Source organism: Halyomorpha halys, unplaced genomic scaffold (genome assembly GCF_000696795.3).
Source record: "Halyomorpha halys isolate HHAL.00 unplaced genomic scaffold, Hhal_1.1 Scaffold8.1, whole genome shotgun sequence".
NCBI classification, from domain to species: domain Eukaryota; kingdom Metazoa; phylum Arthropoda; class Insecta; order Hemiptera; family Pentatomidae; genus Halyomorpha; species Halyomorpha halys.
The window spans coordinates 221,498-223,963 of NW_027111933.1; the positions used below are offsets into that span (position 1 = coordinate 221,498).

The window sequence follows — 2,466 nt, forward strand, 5'->3', positions numbered from 1 at the left end:
AGTAGATTGATAACATTATTATTTATATACATATAAATGTGAGTAATAAATGAATGATACAGTGGATAAGAATGTTATATTGATGAGTAACATTAAAAACCTTTTAGATAATTTAAATGTTAGTTAATTGTTTTAATGTCACTCATCAGTATATATTGATGAGTAACATTAAAAACCTTTTAGATAATTTAAATGTTAGTTAATTGTTTTAATGTCACTCATCAGTATAACATTCTTATCTACTGTATTTTCAAATTTTTAGTCTATTCTTTTTTTTTCTCTCCGAATGATGGTTGTTGTCTTTTTTTTTTATAGCCCAGATGAAGACCTGAAAATCATGTCGAAACGTCGGCACAAATAAATAATTCGTTTGTTTATTTGTGTATTTTCGGCACTGATGAAGCCCTGCAACGTGAGGCGAAACGTTGGCTTTGAGTTTTTCTTTGACCGCACCCGAACCATCTTCCTTTTAACATATATTTTTATTACTTGACAATTAATTGAAATAATATTACCTTCTAGGGTCCAAATGTGGAATCAAAAATGTCATTAAATCGTGATAAACATATCTCTTCTTCCGGGAGCCAGGTGATTTCATGTCTCTGAGAAAATTGTCTCGAACAGATTTCCATTTCTTTCTCAATTCGCGAACTGCAATGAATAATTTATAATGAGTAAAATAATATTTTAAAATGATATTTATTAATTGTAATTTTTCTTTTTTTTAATGAACTGTACCAAGTATTCTAATGGTAAATGTTTTGAGAAAATACTAAATATTCAGAAAAAAATAACTCAATTATTTTTTTGTTTGTTTTATAAAGTTATTCAGAAGCTCACACCTGATTGAAAAGTTACTTATACATAAGTAAAAAAAAAAAAATCAATAATAATAATCAATAGTTCTGAATTTGATCTTCGTTGAGCCAGTTTACTAGAGACCTCAACAAGGTACAATATAAGTTTTGAAAACATGACTACTATTTATTCGTCGGTGATAATTCAGAAAACTGTACAATCATACGCATAGGATAAGTTCTATACAACTTATAGATATTTTATCGTATGGCTTAACAAGAATGTAGTTGTTAGGCTGACAGCAAAGAATAACATATAAAATAACAAAATTATTCATTAAATGTTTATGTTTCGGCCTGCATTGCAGACAGCCATTCTTTCCCCTCACAGTTGTATATATTCAGTATATTTTGAGTTTCTCGAACTAAAAAGTACAGTATTATTTTTTTTATTTTTTTTTTTTGCATAACTTTATAAACAACATGGTAATAAATATGTTCAGTGTAAAATATCAATCTGGTGGAGAATAAATGCTTATGAATTGGAGACGGGCGTCCTCTGGATGTTCCCATCGAGGTTTATGCAACCTAAATGCAATTACAATCATTGATCTTGGAATCAACAAGTTGAAGGGACAGAATGAGTATGAATGAATACATTCATACTCATTCTGCCCCTTTAACCTTTCATTATGACATATTCAGTTAGGGTGGTAGCAGCAACAGGTGCCGTGAACAATGACTGAAGGTTGTATGCCATTCCATTGACAAAAACTTATCACCAAATCTACATCGTACTCTAATGTGAATCATACTTCAATATGTTATGTTGCTTACAATTTTTGTTTATTTTTTCGGAAAATCAAGATGATCTACTGTTTTCCTAAAAAAATGTCCTGTAGTCCTCGGAGTTCGTAGCACAGTGCATTACCACTGAGCTACCCGCTCCCACATTTATACATAAAAGTACATTAATTTAATATATTTTATATATTATTAAGCAAATAATAATAATTTATTTATTTGTTTATGAGGCAACCCCCGTACAAATAGAGTTGGCAATGGCATAATTTAACAATCATTGTAATAATAATGAATAAATAAAATAATAATAATAACAATCAGCAAACTGTTTGATTATTATATAAGCTAATAACAAACAGTAAACCCGAACTGGAATTGTCTACATAAGTCAGTGTGAAAAAGTAGAATGGAAACGATATTACTTAATAAAATAAAAGAAACAAAAACCATACATCTTATTTTGAAGATAGTTAATAACAATTTGTAAACTAAAACTGAGACTATCTAGATTAGTCAGAGTAAAAAAACGGTACAAATGCGACATTACTTACTAAATAAAATAAAAGAAACAAAAAACTATAAATCTTATTGTGAAAACAGGCATCCTACTCTAATTATAAGGCTTTGAGTTACATATATAAAAAGAAGTTTAAGATCAGATTATGAGGGCACAGACAAAAATTCATAAAACTGGTTTTAGCTAATATAGCTTAGTTTCGGCATCTACGGTTCTCATGATACGCGTGGCAGTTTGTTAAAAAATGGAAACAATCCTCCAATACCGTTTCATCACAAGCAGGACAGATTCTGTGGGTGTAAAATATATTTGTGCGGACCGACACTTAGAGTAATTGCATATTTACCG

General features: G+C 29.5%; 1 protein-coding gene across 3 annotated transcripts in view; it reads right to left on the reverse strand.

Annotated features, from left to right (window-relative positions):
• Nucleotides 1-2,466, reverse strand: part of LOC106677519 (uncharacterized) — a 48,596-nt gene that overhangs the window by 39,868 nt on the left and 6,262 nt on the right. For all 3 annotated transcript variants that reach the window (XM_067049851.1, XM_067049853.1, XM_014415512.2), the window contains exon 2: nucleotides 516-651. In XM_067049851.1, the coding sequence (XP_066905952.1) occupies nucleotides 516-651 (136 nt within the window). The remainder of the gene's footprint in view (nucleotides 1-515; nucleotides 652-2,466) is intronic.